This window comes from Arvicanthis niloticus, chromosome 3, assembly GCF_011762505.2.
Source record: "Arvicanthis niloticus isolate mArvNil1 chromosome 3, mArvNil1.pat.X, whole genome shotgun sequence".
Taxonomy (NCBI): Eukaryota; Metazoa; Chordata; class Mammalia; order Rodentia; family Muridae; genus Arvicanthis; species Arvicanthis niloticus.
The window spans coordinates 56,047,756-56,063,456 of NC_047660.1; the positions used below are offsets into that span (position 1 = coordinate 56,047,756).

Sequence of the window (15,701 nt, forward strand, 5' to 3'; positions counted from 1 at the left end):
CTGTGACTGGCAGGGAAGGTGGTGGGGATCCTAGAGAGGCAACCCACCAAGGGATGCTGCTGGGTGGCTCTGACATCTCAGAAGACCCAGTCCTGTATCCAGGGATAGTCTCCTCCTTTGGCACCTAATCCTTCTGACCAGTTTTGTGTCTTTGTGTGTCTGAAGCCTCCACTCTCAAGCCCCCCCCCCCCCATCTGCCGTTTGACATTCTACCTATATGATGTGCTCTTCATCTGTCTTCATTTTATGGAAAGAAGCTGGCTAGGACAGCACCAAGTTTCCAACCCTGGAAGTTATGGGCACCTTTCTCCCCTCCCCCATTCCTGGTCTCTGCTTTATTTCTGTCTCTCTCCTTTTCTCTCTTTTTTCTTGTGCTCATGCTTCCCACCTTCCAATTTTCTCCGGTCTTGGTGTCTTGACAGTCTCCTGTCCTTCCATGACTTATAGATCTGAACTTTCTGAGATGTCAGAGCCATCTAGCAGAAACCCTTGGTGGGCTGCTTCTCTAAGATCCCCACCACATTCCTTGCCAGTCTCATCCTCGTTGGTGCTGAGCTAGCCTCTCCAGCTAAACTCGACTTCCAGCATCCAGTCTACATCCAGACATCCATTCTCCTTGCCCATCTCAGGGCTTCTAGTGTTACCTGGGGTATAGCCTAGATTTTGATGGGCAACTTGCAGTTAGGGATATATGCAACCAGGACTGGATTAGCGCTCTACAGATCTGTCCCTGGCCCCAGTGCCTTCCTCTGGGACCAGGTGGAAAGGTTCTCCTGGACAAAACTTTTTTTTTTTAAGAGCTTGGCACTCTTTCAGCAACCCCCAAAATACTATTAACAGCCCCTCTTGCCTAGTGGTATGTGATTTTAGGGAAGGAAAAGGCAGAGCCAGAGGCAGGTACAGTTCTGTGAGTTTAAGATCAGCCTGGTCTATATAACAGGACTCTGCCTCAAACAAAACAAATGAACAAATCTTTCTTGCAAATTCAACCATTCAGCAAACACTCATTGAATACCTTCTATGCATCGGCCTCAGTTTTCTCTTCACAGAGCTTACTTTCTGGAGGGTGTGGTGATGCGAAGTTTTATGCCAGCAATCACAGACAAGTTTCTAAGCTCAGGGACAAAAGACCTAAGGATAAATTGAATGGATGTTTAATAGGGAATTAATTAATGGTGCTCTGTCTCTGCTTATAGTGCTAGCCCTGGGCAACTTTGAAAGTATAAATGAGGTCCTACATGTGAAGGAGTCCAGCGCCAGTTCCCCAAGAATGATCGCAAAGGTGGCACCTTAGATCTCTAAGAGACTGGCCCCTACAGACAACAGCGTGATCCTGTAGAGCAGACAACCAAGTTTGTGTGGGACCTCCCGAAAAAGGGCAACTCCCTCTCTCTGCATCTCCCTTTATCTGCTTTCTGAATGGGTGTCCTTCTCTAAAGAAGGGTAAAGGAGTCCTTGAGGAAGCCAGCCGGAAGAAGAGGGTCTACGGGAGAAGGGGGTGTCAGCAAGTCTATTTCAGGACTCTGGGCTCCTGGACCACATGGCGACCTTGTCAAGATTGGGACTCTGGACTGAAGACCTTCCCCATTCACAAAGCCTCTGGCATCATTCATAAACTTAGCAAAAAAAAAAAAATTACAAAAAGCTTTTTGGCTTTTTTTTATTTTCTTAGATTATGAGGCACAGACAGTTTTGTTCTAAATTGAATTTTAATTTTTAAATATCAGGCACGGGTGACAAAGAATATTTAGAGACCGAAAAATAAAATGACTGTCACAAAGAGTATTTCACAGCTGCCATTAGAATATTAAGAAGTAAGATAAGAATTTGGACTGCAAACCTGCTGCCTCCCCACATACTTCACCATCTAGAATCTGAGTCCCAACCTTTCTGTGTCATTTTAAAGATGATAGCTTTGTCTTCCTTATTCTTGTTTTGCAATGTTTCCCCAAAGAAAAAATGTAGAGAGCTTTTCTAGGAATTTGGCAGAAATTTGAAGGCAAGCTTTATTTAAAAAAAAAATAATAAGAGAACGATCTGTATTTTAGAAGTGACTGTGAAATATGCCACCAGACTGGAAACACTGGGAAGCATTCCCCAGATCTGTGATGAAGGCACGGCTTCAGCTTGCAACATTGCACAATTTTTTTTTCAATATTGAACAATTCTTTAAAAGCCAAACTATTAGAGAGGGCTACTTCCTTTTATAGTGAAACCACAAGATCCGACTCTAGGTATGGGACTAGTTCTTGGGTGTATGTGAACAGCCTGGAATTCAGCTGAAGGTCAGGGCTGGGAGAAGAGTGCATAGGGGTGGGGCACACAGACTTGGCCTTGCAGGTTCTTTGGTTCTTTATTTTTTCTTGAGCAAGATGAGGTTTGTCCAGCTGCTCTCTTCGAATTTTTTGCTTTGAGCACGGGGTTCTGGAGATTGAAGCTGACAGTCACAGAGGAAGGGGACATAGTGTCTGCTGTGCCAAGCTCCATTGTTAGGACAGACCGAATTCGTTCAGTGCGGGTCACTTTGCACATCTAGCCCAGATCCTTTGTTGATCTAGAGGCACAGCTGCACCTGAGGTGTGCATTCTATAGGACCAAGGTGGACTTCTGTAGTCTTCCCTCTGGCTCCCTTCCTAACACTGGAAACTGTCCAAGCTCCAGTTTCTTTCCAGAACTCGTTTTTTCTCTCACTACGTGGCTGTGAGTTGATTCCGCTGAATTCAGAGGGGCATCTGCCTCCAGAAATGCTAAGGCTGTGGTGACCAATGTCGATCACCCTTTAAACCAAATCACACAGGTCCCAGAGACACTCGCTGCTGCCCAATTCCTTGGGGGGTGGGATCTCTCTTGGTCTCTGTGTGAAATCCAACATCTGCTGTTTGGGTTTTTTCTCTCCCCTTTGAGGAGGAAATTCAAGTCCCAATTCCTATGTACATCGTGATCCGCCTACAGTTTCGTTTCTGCTAGCTTGGAGATGGGCTTAAGTCTCAGGATCCTTTGTGAAACAAGAAATAAAATTTACTCTTCTGTGCTGCCAGGATTATTTAAGAATACAGCTCACCTAAATCAGTCTTATTATGGAAAGCTACAGACCTCCACCCTGAGCAAAGAAAAAAAAATCTAAAAAGGTTGAAGGTGAGCCTGGTGTTTCTGCCCATAGACCATGGGAAAGGAAAGCAGAAAGGGGGCCGTGAGTGGGGTTGAGCCACCCTCCCCCGGCCATCCCAGTGACATAGTCCTTAAAAATAGCCAAGTCTGAACCTCAGCGAACCCAGCCCCCTCCTCTCTTTGGCCTCCCTAGTCTGAGAGGAGCCTGGGAACCTCTAGAGGCAGCCGATAACCCCCGTCCATCTCCAGCCAGCCAGGCCTTGAAATGCTCCCCTCTCCTGGCAACGCACAGAGGTCGTCTTGGTTCTTCTAGGACCGTAGGCAAGGGGAGGGAGGGAGGGAATGAAGAAAAAACCAAAAGCGCCCAAGAAACTCGTCTGGTTTGACTTTCAGCCCACACACTGGGAAAAATTTGTTGTGTGGGACCCAAAGTGTGGGGGGGTTAAGTCACAGGAAGCTGAAACAAATGTCCCTGTCCCAGGCGCCTTCAGAGTTAGAGAATTGTCTCCGGCCTCCAGCTCACAGCAGTCAGCTCAGCGGGAGATGCCTGGAAAGGAAAAGCGGCCTGGGAGATCTTTGGCTGATCCTAGCAAGAGCGAAGGATCACGCTATTCTTTTAGAGACTTCACCGAGTCTCTTAACCTCACGGAGCAAAGTATCCCTAGACTACCTGGGGCATCCTCCTTTTAAATCGTTAGAACCTGGGTTTCAGGAAGGCTGATGGGTGGGTAGGGGTGGGGATGGCTAGCTGCAGGACACCACCTTACTAAGGTTTATCCACAAGGAGAATGCCGCCTGGCAGTTGCTGGAGACCTTGGCCACACAGAGGTGTATGTATCACACAAGGCTGTCCCCCAGACACTAAGCCTCAAGCCTCAGACTTCATGGGTGATAAAACCAGAAACGCTGGGTTTGCCCCCCCCCCCCGCCCCCAAGCTTAGCGCATTTTGATCTATGAGGGTCACTACAGCGATGCAGATCTAAGATCTAAGGCACACAAGTCAGAGGGAGAGAGAATGTGAGAGAGAGACTGAGAGACTGAGAGACTGAGAGACTGACTCTGACTCTTTGGCCATGGGCCTTTGGCTTCATTTCTCTCCTGCTCACCAGGTCTCCTGCTCAGGTGCTGAGGGTTTCTTCTAAAATAAAGCAAGGGCCACGCCATTCTCTGTATTCATCCCAGAGTCTCAGATACAAGTTTGCTCGAGGAGAGGTGGCGGCCGGAGGGTTCGTTGATGCCCAGCGTAGGCCTCTGAAATCCCCAGAATACCATCCCTAAAACTTTACCAGACCTGCAGCCCCTGATTTTGATCAGGTATTGTTTAGGATGGGTGGGGGACTGGAGAAGGGACGCTAGTCATGGGGTTCCAGCTTCCGGGGTGCCGAAGGGCTCAAACCAGCAGCACCAGAGGCTACGCCGTCGATAAATCAAGCCAGAGTGCCCGCCTTCAGCAGCTCAGCACCCCTGATGGCCTCAGTTTTCTCTCCCCCTCTAGAGCGGCTCTGGACTTCGGGCTCCTTTGGTTTGAAAAAGAGAATCCCCCCCCTCCCCCCCCGCGCAGCCGCGCTCAGTCCTTCCTCTGGGATTTTCCTGAGATCCCCACGGGTTGGCCAAAGTCCCACGGGTTTTCCCTTTCAATCCGCTCCGCGTCCCAGCCTGTTCCTAGCTCCTGGGTTGCTTTTGCACCGGCGGGGCAACCACAATCTGCTGTCAATCCTCGAACGGCGGGAGCGGTTGCCATCCTGAGCCTTCTCAGGCAGCGCAGGGTTCTTACCGGGTGGTATTCCAGCCCCCTCCTGACCCCTCTAATCTTGTATTGGAAACCGGTGCTGGGGAGAGAAATGCGGCCTTAAAAGAAAAAAAAAAAAAAAAAGTTTAGCCCACAACGCGAAAGCCGCCAGAGAGCTGTTATCTGCAGCTGAAGGCTGTGGTAATCGATGGGTTATTTTTACGCAGTAATAGGGCCCTGTGATTGCTCTATTAACCTTTAGACCTGTCTGAGGGACTCTCCCCTCACAACCCCACTGCGCCAGGGCCTACAGGCACTGACGCCCGCCGACTCCAAACTAAGGTCTGGCACCCTCCCTACCCCCCACTTTAGGGAAGGAACTGCAGCCCTTGGATGGGCTCTAACATTAGAGACCAGGCTCCCAACCCCCACTTCGTCCTTTTGATCGGACCCCAGCCGGTGAGGGCTACAAGGAGAACAGGGACAGATGAGAAGGGACAGGAGGCCACAGGAGTTGGAAGCAATGTCGGCGAGGGGTGCGCGTTTTGTATAAATACATAAACTCCTGGGCTGGTGACGGGTTCTCGGCGCCTTGCAGTCTCCACCGGCTCGTGGGAAGGAGAAAAGGGCGCTTGCGTCTCTAGGCACCGACCTTAAGGGCCAGTTCAGGTTTTAGTGCCTCCTGACTCTCTCCCGAGCTCATTTCAAAAGCCCTGTAGATCTGAGGCCAGCAAGGCACCCCTGGTGACCCAGTGCCCCACAGGCGACCATGAGCCCAACGTGCGAGGTCGCCTTCTCCTCTACCAGCCCCGCCCCTTGAACACGGCGGCTGGACATGGACCACTGAGAGTCGGGAGGAAAGAGGAGAAACTCGAGAATAAACAAGTTCCTTGGCAGAGCAGCAAACCGCAAGGACGTCGGGCTACACCGAGGGCAGAGCGGAGCGCCGGCACTGAGCGCTTGCGTTCCCTGAGAGATCCGCGCGCGTGGACTTTGCCTGCTGGGGGAGCTTTGGGACGAGTCCCGCGGGCGGGCTGGGGCGGAGGTGCTGCCAGGTCCTAGCTCCCCCGCCCCCGCCCTTGCACGTGACTCCCTTAGGCCAGTCAGAGTAGGCGAGCGCAACGCGGGGGCCCCGGGAACGGCGCCGGGAGCAAGGGACAAGCCGGAGGCCCGCAGAGTGGCCGCCCGAGGCTCCGCCGCCGCTGCAGCTCCTCCGGCTCACGGAGATCGCGTCGATTCTCTGGGAAACTGGAGCTGGCCAGGTAGGGTCCCCCGACTCCCGGCTCTTTTCCGGGGAAGGAGAAACTCACAGGTCCGCCGCCCTAGTTTGCCTGGAATAGGGAGGTAGGTAGCTGGGAAAGGACACGCCGGTTAGTTACTCCAGTGCCCCCAGATTGGCTAAAAGCTGCTCCGCTTTTGACTTTGGCCTGGCGAGGACTTTAAATTGAGTGGGACTGATTAGGAGCAAAAACCGATGGGTGCTGGAGAGGTGCGTTTGGATTGTTTGGGAGGGAACTTGAATCCTTTTAATCCGCCCTGTTTGTAGATTCTCCAGTCCTGCCTTGCATCCCACTAGCCAGGGCCCGTGTAATCTCTCTCTGACCGACTGACCCCGGACGGGCCGCGTAGCCCACACTTTGGGGGTGCAGACAGGGTAGTGTCTTCAGCCTGCGACGCAGGGAGTGCAGAGTGGTGGTGGCAGGCAGCCCCAGGACCCGGGTGAGGGCTGGAGGCGCTCGGAGATAGGCTCGGAAGCTTGCGATCTCTTCTGCTTTCCAGCTTACTTCTTCAAACTCCTCTAGCAGGAATTGTGTGTGCTATGCACTGCTGAATACTACCCACATACATCACTTTCGGGGTGAATGCGGCCCACGGCCGAAACCCCAGCGGACATCAGGGATATTCCTGGGTAGTCACCTCTAGCTCTCCACATATTCTATCCACATAGTCTATCGCTTGGATGGGCCTGGGAGAGAATAGGCAGTTGTTACTCTTTGGGGAGAGATGTCTAGGTGATGAACTTTAACCAGATGGAAGGAAAGAGGGGCTTTTCAGTAGAAAGGAAGAGGATAGTGAGGGACCCGAGGCAATGGAGAATCTGGGGAAACAAGGCCGCGCTGCTGGGAAGCACCTCGGGAATTTGTTTCCTGTACCTTTGGAAAAGGAAGGCAGCCAGGAAGGACGCTTCGGACATTTGAAGAAAGAAAAGTTGTACGGAGAGATTGGCCAAGAGTCATTTCTGAGGACTAGTGTATAAGTTCGTTAGTGGCCATTCTCTGTGTGGCAGGACCAGAGAGACCCGCCGGAGCCTGAAGGAAAGACCTGTAAAAAGACACAGTCCAGCGCGGTGCATTTTCCGACTCTTAAGAAACGGGTTTCCCAAAGAGCTGTGGACTAAATCATGAAAAAAGAATTTTCTCTGTTTGGGAACTTGGGGTGAACTTTGTAGGGTGATTTGAAAGAGAGAGAAACGTCTAGGCCAGGTCGGACTAGACTTATGTGAAAATATGGAGGTTACTGGGCCCCAGATTACAGATAGGCAAGAATCCAGCTAAGAGAACAGTTTCTGGCCTTTCCAGAAAAGAGGGGTTATCTTCTCCACCTTCTATTGTTCTAGAAATCCAACATCAGGTTAAAGCATCAGCCATTTGAAACTCCAGAGAGCTTCTGCACACAAACCTGAGCTCCCAAATGGATTTAGTGCTTGCGTTTGTTCTCAAGCTTGTACATTAACACCACACGTATACTGTAAGTTAGATTACAGAATTCTAAATCTTTTAACCGCTGTTAGTCGAAAACAGAAAACTTACATTACTTAAAAAAAAAACTTCCTGAGTTGACATTACAGAAAGTGCAATTAATTAGGCCAACTTGATTTAAAAATTGAATGATGGACTTTTTAAACATTGTAAATCTGCATAGTTGCTTATCAGAGTCCAAAGATTTCTAGGAAGTTTTAATTAAGCTTTGTGTCTTTCTTTTTAAAGGGATAAGTTGGTGATCTCAGGTCCTTTCTTGTATCCATCCTCCAGCCAAATTTGCTAGAAGGAAGTATTTAGCCACCAACCACCGATAGTTTATTGCATATTTTGAAAAACAATTTATCAGCCACTATGTGACTGAACACTTCGTCGTGATTCCATTGTTGCTAGAGATGATACAAAGATAGTGGAAAGCATTATATTAAGTGCCCAATTCCAGAATTTTACAGTAATACAGATGATGATTTATTGTAAGTATAAATTCCATCCAGGTACTCTCTTGTCATATAAACTGGAGATCTGGACTAATAGCTATTCTGTTGAATCTTCTGTGTGCCTGTTGTACTAGGCTTCTAAGATGTGGTTGTGGGTATACAGCCATAATCCTCCAATGACTAACACACGTTTAATATTTGCACTTTACAGATGAGGTGCTGAGGTGTCTAAAGTTATTTATTCAGGAAGTGGACAGACCCTGGGTTTGTATCTAGCTCATTTAATATTATTGCAGATGCATCATTTACTAAAATAGAAACCAATCAAAAGTAGCTGCCTCTTCTTAAGGGGAATTTCAAACACTCCAGTGCCTCACTTCAAGTGTTCTTTGATCTTCAACAAGTTTCACCTGTACTGCAGTTCCCTCTTCAGTGAAATAACAAATGTAGACACCTTTACTTAATTGAGGTGCAGAGAGAGGATTGAAACATGACAGGTATGTTAGGAAAATAGAGGCCTTTCTCTCTCTCTCTCTCTCTCTCTCTCTCTCTCTCTCTCTCTCTCTCTCTCTTTTATACACACACACACACACACACACACACAATATTCTCTGGTAATGCCAAAGCACTGGATGCCAGGAAGGATGCTGTCAAACACTAAGAATCAATTCTGGTTGGGGTGGATCTTCAATTCCACAGGAAAAAGCCATCTAGGGAGCTTGAATGCTTCCCTGCGGTCTGTAAAGTGACCTTGCTCAACCTGCCTGCTTTTCTGGTCCCCATATACAGTCTGCAAAGTGTTTAAAATGTAACCATTTGCAAAAACGAGTGGCTTGTCTGACTTGACACCCACATGGTGCACAGTAAGATTAAGGACTTTCACAATCCTTTTTATGGTTTCGCCGACACTTGCCCATTTATAAACATTTAGATTCTACCTCTAGGTGTTCGTTTCTTTTAAGATTACAAACAAAACTTTCTCAGGTTGCTGGTTTTTATAAAGTTTGTCATTGCCCCCGCCCAAACTACAATTCTTGTTTGGTCAAGAATATGTTTGAGGAGAGATGGGGAAACAATTAAAAATTAAAAATTAAAAAAAAAACTGATAGAGATCTTTTGAGTCCCTACCATTCTTCGGGGCTCAAAACCTTGAATTTACAGAATATTCTGACAGAAAAAGGAAAAAAAAAAAGGAAAGGAAAAAGGTGTTTGGTGAAGAATTAAATTTAAAGTCCTTTCTCATAAGTAATATCAAAATAATTGGCCCAGATCTCAACCAAGAACTTCATGCTGGAGACTTAGGTCTCCCTCCAAGATACTTGCCACTGGCAGCCTGACCCGAACCAAACAAAGGCCGCTTTCGCTGTACTGGCGACCGACCGCCGCCGAACCCAGGCAAGAGAAGGGCGGTTTCGTTTGCTGTGCGGGAGAAGCCTCGGAAAACAGGAACCTGGTTCTAAGAACCGTGTGGTGAACGTCTCACACTTGTTCTTTTTCTCCTTCAGGACTGTCGCTTCCAAGGGAACGGGCCCTCTTCGTCCTTCTTCACTGGAGCCGCACTGGAGTCGGCAGCTGTGCCTGGGTGTGCAGTAGGCAGAAAGCAAGGACTAGGCGCCTCTAGCCGGTGGGTGATCCGAAGGCCTGCACAGGGTGTTCGAACCCAGCTTCTGACTGCGTCCTGGGCACCTCCAGCCTCTGAGCCCTGGAGTAGAGTCCAGTTTCTGAAGCAACCACAAATCCAATGTGGGTTGTTTTTTGTTTTTTGTTTTTCTTGAGCAAACTAGAGTCTAGAGATTGCTGCTCTTATGCTGGATTTAATTTATACATATTTTGAATGAGCTGGGCCTCTCCTCGTTTTTTGATCTCCATTTTCGTGACAGTTCCACACACCTGCATTCTAATTCTTGTCGCTTTGGTCCGCCGCTCCCTCGTGGGCTCCTTGACTTGCAAGTAAAAAGAGCACACCGAAGCTCAGCGCTTGGGGCGATGTACCAAAGCCTAGCCATGGCCGCTAACCACGGCCCCCCGCCTGGCGCCTACGAAGCGGGTGGACCCGGCGCCTTCATGCACAGCGCGGGCGCCGCATCCTCGCCCGTCTACGTGCCCACTCCGCGGGTGCCGTCCTCTGTGCTGGGCCTATCCTATCTGCAGGGTGGAGGCAGTGCTGCTGCATCTGGAGCCACCTCGGGTGGCAGCTCCGGGGCCGGCCCGTCGGGTGCTGGCCCTGGGACCCAGCAGGGTAGCCCCGGCTGGAGCCAGGCTGGAGCCGAGGGAGCCGCCTACACCCCGCCGCCCGTGTCCCCGCGCTTCTCCTTCCCGGGGACTACTGGGTCCCTGGCGGCCGCCGCTGCCGCTGCCGCAGCCCGGGAAGCTGCAGCCTACAGCAGTGGTGGCGGGGCGGCGGGCGCTGGCCTGGCCGGCCGAGAGCAGTACGGGCGCCCGGGCTTTGCCGGTTCCTACTCCAGCCCCTACCCAGCCTACATGGCCGACGTGGGCGCATCCTGGGCCGCCGCCGCCGCCGCCTCCGCCGGCCCCTTCGACAGCCCAGTCCTGCACAGCCTGCCTGGACGGGCCAACCCTGCAAGACACCCCAATCTTGGTGAGTACCGAAGGGCCTTGAGCCCAGTCTGGGGCATTCAACTTTCCCAATTCTGTTGGGGTTGGGGAACATCCTTGATGCAAGGAGCCCCCTAGGAAGGCAGCCTGGAAGTCGGAGACTCCAGGTGGTGGTGTCGATGGGCCACAGTGGTGATGAATGGCTTGGCCCCAGGATCCAGCAATGCCCTTCTGTAAATGAGTGGCCTAGTCTGCCTAGCCTACTGGTGACAGTGGGAGGTGTTGGGTTCTCTGGGGTCAGCTGGAGTAGTCTGGGTTCTGATACCGGAGATTCAGCCCCTACTTTCTCTCCATCCCTTCCTCTGAGACCTCAGCAAACTTGAGACCTGCGCCATTTGGTTAGAGGATCCCTCAGGGTGGCAGATGACTTTCCTGTAGGGGGTTTTCACGCCGGAAATAATGAGTAGATGAGCAAAGGAGACCGCCAGAGGTGGGTTAAACCGGAGCCTATCCCTCAGGCACACTCTGGAGTCGCATGGTGCCACTCCCTGGTCAGATACTTTAGGTCAGTGTCTGGGGACAGGGCAGAGGGGCTTCTTTTTAGGATTAAATGGAGACATTGTAGGGCTGCCTCTTCTCAGGAAGGCCAGAGAAGTGGCCAGTATTCTCATCCAATATCAGAGTGGAGGGACTGCAAACTTACCCACTTATACAATATACACACTAAACTAACTTACAGAGGGGCCCTAACCACTTAGGCTGGTGGGGGGCTGGGGTGGGGGGAGGAAAGAAAGGGAAGTGGCTGTCCACTGTTACAAAATGCCAAAGACCCTATTCGTGTAGAATTTCTGGAATGGATTGGAGGTGCAGTTTGGATGGAGCTGGCTCTAGGGGAAGTGAGGAAGCAAAGACTTGAGAAACAAAGTTAATGTTTATTGACTACCTACTAAGTGCTAAATCCTTTTGCATTTGCTGTCACTTTGAAGAGTAAAGTCTATCCCTTGCCACTCCCTGGGTGGCCGTGGAAGGTCCCTCTTGAGGGGGGTCTAGCCAAACACACATCCCAGGTAAACTGATTAACAGTGGAAGTGGATGGCGCCAGGGCTGGGTTTGTGGCTACCAATGTCCTCCTCCCCTGCAGGGCCAAGTAGACGTCACCCAGAGGAAGAAGCACAGAGCAGTGTGGTAGTTTCCATCTGGTGGAGGCTGGAAGCGAGCCTACTGGGCGTGGGCCTGCATCCTTAGTAGTTCAGTTCCCTCCAACTCAACCCAACTCCTAGCTTAAAATAAGAGGGAATAACTGGATGTGATGCCCCATGGCTGTAATTCCAGAGATGGGGAGGATAGCCTGGGATACACAGCAGACCCAGTCTAATTTAAAAAAAAAAAAAAATCCTAGAGTCAGAATTTAGTGTTTGGATACAGCAAAGAGTGAACTCCCCATCTCAAACTGAGGAAGACATTCCTGTATTCAGTATAAAAGCATAACAAAGTGACATTGTGTGACTGTACATGTGAGCATGGGAGCTGAAGAAGGCTCCCCAAATTCTAGGATCCACACACGGCAAACAAAACAATTGGGTACACCTCCTCTCTCCTGGAGAAAATGTATGTTGGGCTTTTATGTCCTACAAGTCAGCCCACGAAGCCACCTGCCAAGTGTTAATGTGGTGATCTGAGATTGTCATGAGGGAGCACCAGGCATGTTGAGAATCTGTTGTCATGCTTGCACGAGTTTGGGAGATACACTTGGGTATGTTTGTTTGTTTGTTTTTGTTTTTGTTTTTAATCACATAGCCCTCAGGAGGATCTGGCAATCTGGTGGCATTGCTTCAGTTAAAAGTGCTCTCTGAGAAGGTGTTTTCTTCTCCAGCCCTATCCTAGGACAGAAGGTTAAACAGTCTCTGGCATAGGTTGGGTAAAGGCCCTACCACTAGAGATGGTCCCAGCTGCTTCCTCCCTACATGCTTGCATACTGCCTGCCTATCCTCAGACATTACTAATGCTTGGTAGCTTTAGTGAGAATCAGCCATCATACTAGCTGATGGTACCCAGTGACTGAAGGATAAAGAGAACAGATTCTCTGGGGCTTATTGAGAGGTCCCCCTTGAATAGATGTTTATGACCACTGAGCTCTAAAATAGCATATAGCATGTTGATGTGACCACAGGCATTTTGGAGCCACCAAATCTCAGTGCCATGTGACCCTGGGCAAGTTGCCGACTTCTCTGTCTTATCTCATATTTTGTAAGGTGGCTTCAGTTCAGCTCATCTTCTCTTTTAGTATCCTGACTTTGGTAATCTGTGTGATGTCTAGTAATTGCTCTTTTATAAATGATAGCTGTTTTATTAATTTTTCTACTTTTTCTGGGACTAAAAGGGCTTCCTAGGACTTGAAAATTTTAGTATTAAACCTGGGACAGTCTATTGAACAGGGATACTTGGTTACCCTAGCTAAATATGAAAATGTATAAATAAATAGTTACTCTAATTAGATATGAAGATTTATGAATGACTTGTGGTAAGGTAAGGGGAGGTGAGCTGAGAGCAAAGCTGAGAAAGCAGGAGAGGAACTTCCTCTGAAACCTGGATGTCTCCATCTCAGGTGCCACAGGAAAGAACCTGGACCTGCTCTTACAACATGAAAGAGAGACTCACACACACTCACTTACCCAACACATGTGTAGAACTGCAGAATGGTACAATATAGCTTGTGTTTTGCTTTAATAACAGATTCATCTCCAAAGGTAAATCTCAGAGACCAATTCCTAACTCTGAAATATTTTCAGTTTGTGTTGAGGAAAAATAAGCAAATGCCATTATTCCTTTTTATGAGGTTGGCCTGTTTTGGTATTAATAGCTAATATCTAGCAAGTTCTTGGGCTGGCCATTGGAATAAGGCAAAAAAAAAAATAAGTAAATAAAAATGAAAATGATAAAAACTACAGGATCATGTGAAAAATACCAGAACTTGGAAAGAAATAAATTACTCTTTCCTGACTGTAATATATGTGAGCTTTAGTTCATTCCAAGTTCAATAGACCTAGGACCCTGAAGCAATTGTTAGAAGTGTTAACTAGGCACAATGATGGAATTCTGTGACCTTACTGAGGCAGGTACAGAGTCTTACTCATATATAGGTGCCTGGCACATGCTGGGCAGGTAGCAAATATTTGAGTAGAGATCTGGGAGGTAATTGCCTCAGGACTCTGCCCTGCCCTGGTCAAACCACACAGAATAACTGCCTGTGTCCTTTAAGAAGCAAATTAGAACTGGGTGTGGTTGCATACACCTGTGACCCAGCACTCAGGAGGCTGAGGCAGGAGAACTGAACACTCAAGGCTAGCCTGACCTCCACAGCAGTCTCTTGCTTAAGCAAACAAACAAACAAACAAACAGCAAAGATAGAGTCTCAGAGAAGGGTGAACAGCACTGTCGAGGACTCTGGAAACCTGGGACCACTGCAGAAATCTGGGCTCTGAACCTGTGCTGCTCTCGGTGAAGAGGTGCCAGGGTTAAGAATACTGGAGTGCCTGGCTGGGGTGTCTCAAAACACAGCACAGATCATGGTTTGTCTTTGTGTTTGAGTGGGCTCTAGAGGTCCACCTTCCATACAGGCTGCATGCACCCCTGCCAAGACAGCTAGCCAAGACAGCTTCCATTTTCAGGGCTGCGTGTGTGAGCTGTAACATTTCTGCAGCAGAGAAAAACAAACATCTCTTTTTAAAGAATTCAGTGCTATGGGAGGACCATGCTTTAGACATTTGGCTAAATTCATGGAGATGTACTCTTAAAAGAATTGTTTTTAGAAGTATTTGTTTATTTTATATGTATGAGTGCCTTTCTTGCATGCATGCACCATAAGCATCTGGTGCCAGAAGTGAAGGGCAGAAGCCAGAAGAGGGTATTAGATGGTCTGGAACTGGAGTTAAGTATAGTTGTGAACCATCATGAGGGGGCTGGGACTCAAATCTCTGCAAGAGCAAGTGCTCTCCACTGCTGAGCCATCTCTCGTCCTGAGATATATTCTTAAAGTACGAGACTTTTATTGTATGTAAGACACTTCACAGTCTAGTCAATTTTGTGCCCATTAAGGCTTGTATAGACCTGAAGCCAAAAAAGAAAACAAAAGAAAGAGGAGACTGAAAGACATTAGATGTAAAAATTAGACCTTGAAACATGGCATGCTTGTAGCTGTTACTGGGATGCCTAAGAAATATAGCTTACTAAGGAAGAGGTTGGGTTTTTTGGTTTTTTTGTTTTGTTTTGTTTTGTTTTTGTGTGTGTGTGTGTGTGCTAAAGAAATAAGCAATCCTACTATTCTTAGAGGATTTGGGGAAAAATATGGAGTTATTTGAGGGCTGAATGAGAATAACAGAAGGACACATTGCTTGGTGCTATGGAAACAATCCAAAAAACAAAAAGCGTTGCTCTATCTCGGGTTGAGTGGGGCGTTCAAGGTGTTCAGAGTCGAAGACTGAGGTCAGCGGAAAATGCTGTAGTGTTTGTTGGGTCTTTGGGGGACTGCTTTATCAATTAGGCCAGTTGCTTTCAGAGCTAGTGCGCTTAGGCAGGGAACTCTGTGATCCCTGAGGTAGCCTGTTGGGCACAAGAACAATTTGTTAGTCTTAAGAAAATCAAAGTTGTTTAATTTTCCGGTTACCACCCTGAAGAGGCCAATCAAAGTGGGGACTGGTTTGTGGTGCTAAGTAGAGAACCAATTAAATAAGGAAGGTGCGTTGGGGTAGCCTGGGGTGTGTTTCTGCCTCTAGTGACACCTGTCACTTCCCCGTTTGTGTCCCATGAAAAGGTCAGGCCACATTTGCTGGTGGAATATGTTCGGGAGACAGTTTTAGATAACGGCTTCTTCTGTTCCCTTCCCTGTTATTTATTTTTCCCCCTCTTTAAATGCACTCAGAAGACAAACACAGTGTGGGGTGTGGGGGACAGGAACTCTTGATACCTGGGGGTGGGAATGTTCATCGGTACAAGCTTTGTGGATAGTCGTTGGTAAACCAGTCAAATTACAGAGTAGATAGCCCTTGACACTGAACTTTTGACTCCAAATAATGAAGTCTGAGGTACATATTCACCACTTTGTCACCCACAAT

At 48.5% G+C, this 15,701-nt stretch overlaps 1 protein-coding gene across 4 annotated transcripts in view; it reads left to right on the forward strand.

Moving 5' to 3' along the window:
* Positions 1-15,701, forward strand: part of Gata4 (GATA binding protein 4) — a 71,041-nt gene that overhangs the window by 19,929 nt on the left and 35,411 nt on the right. The window contains exons 1-3 of one of the 4 annotated variants that reach the window (XM_076930865.1): positions 5,770-6,100; positions 8,246-8,298; positions 9,540-10,633. In XM_076930865.1, coding sequence (XP_076786980.1) covers positions 10,021-10,633 — 613 coding nt within the window. In that variant the 5' untranslated portion in view covers positions 5,770-6,100; positions 8,246-8,298; positions 9,540-10,020. Of the gene's footprint in view, positions 1-5,767; positions 6,101-8,245; positions 8,299-9,539; positions 10,634-15,701 lie in introns of those variants that run through there. The other 3 variants (XM_034498713.2, XM_034498711.2, XM_076930864.1) reach the window with 3 other exon arrangements.